General features: G+C 37.6%; 1 protein-coding gene across 1 annotated transcript in view; it reads right to left on the bottom strand.

Annotated features, from left to right (window-relative positions):
- LOC106514228 (CUB and sushi domain-containing protein 3) overlaps positions 1-1222 on the bottom strand; it is a gene marked incomplete in the record, with an annotated part of 356940 nt that overhangs the window by 133003 nt on the left and 222715 nt on the right. Inside the window, 1 exon segment of the mRNA XM_014003387.1 lies at positions 196-314. Within this exon segment, the coding sequence (XP_013858841.1) occupies positions 196-314 (119 nt within the window).

Genomic DNA, 1222 nt, shown 5'->3' with positions numbered 1-1222 from the left:
CACACACACACACACACACACACACACACACACACACACACACACACACATATGCACACACAACACCTTAAGTAATACTGCCTTGATCGACAGTTTTTGGGGTATTCCTTCAAACAAGCCCCCTGGGCTCCTATACGAGTCATCTATCAAACCTATAAGAAAAGGCAAACACCTGAGCTCTTTGGTTTCACCTACCTGCAAATAAAATCCTTGATCGCAGTAGAAGGAAACCATGTCGCCCACAGTGTAGCGATCCCCCACTTTGTGACCGTTACTGGGTGGCACCGGCTCTGGGCACGAATCCAAACCTATTGCTTATGACAGAGTCACAACACACAAGTGTGGACAGCGATTATTCTCCTGCACAAAATTACAACATAAAATAAAACCCAAGGCTTCACAGTACTTCATTTTCAAGTACTTATTCTACTAATCCTTAAATATATATTCAAAACATTGAATCAGTCAATGTTTTGAGAGGAAAAGGGGGAATAATTTCCTAAAAATTAAATGTACTTGTAACAACATAGCATATTATTTGTAACATTTAGAAAGCAGAGAAACCAAAAAGCTGCTTTTCTTGTAGATGTAATCACAAAGTCTGTCTGACTGTGATCTGAAGCAATCACAGCAAAATCACAAAGCAATCTCTAAAGTATTACTTGACAGAAGCATTAAGCTCTATTTGAACAAAATGATTACAGTGTCACTTGGCAGGTACCGAAAGGACTTGTTCTGTGTTTTAATGACATAAAAGCAATGGTGATGCTTTGGGCTACAGTAAATGAAGGTGGGCCATTTAAAGTAAACTAGAGAAGTTGCATTTCCTACGAAAATGCAAGTGTGAATGCCATTTGCGCAGAACTATAGCTGAAATAGCATAAGAATAGCAGAAAGTAGCAGAACTATAGCTYAAATAGCATAAGAATAGCAGAAAGTAGCAGAACTATAGCTGAAATAGCAGAAGAATAGCAGAAAGTAGCAGAACTATAGCCGAAGAAGCAGAAGAATAGCATAAAGTAGCAGAACTATAGCTGAAATAGCATAAGAATAGCATAAAGTAGCAGAAGTATAGCTGAAATAGCATAAGAATAGCATAAAGTAGCAGAACTATAGCTGAAATAGCATAAGAATAGCAGAAAGTAGCAGAACTATAGCTGAAATAGCATAAAAAGTAAAAGCTAAAGGCTAAAATAGGTGAATATAGTAGACAGCAAATGTA

The sequence above is a fragment of the Austrofundulus limnaeus genome, unplaced genomic scaffold, assembly GCF_001266775.1.
Source record: "Austrofundulus limnaeus strain Quisiro unplaced genomic scaffold, Austrofundulus_limnaeus-1.0 Scaffold18, whole genome shotgun sequence".
In the NCBI taxonomy this organism is placed as follows: Eukaryota; Metazoa; Chordata; class Actinopteri; order Cyprinodontiformes; family Rivulidae; genus Austrofundulus; species Austrofundulus limnaeus.
The sequence above is the reverse complement of the archived record's forward strand: the minus strand, read 5'-3'. Positions and strand labels throughout refer to the sequence as shown.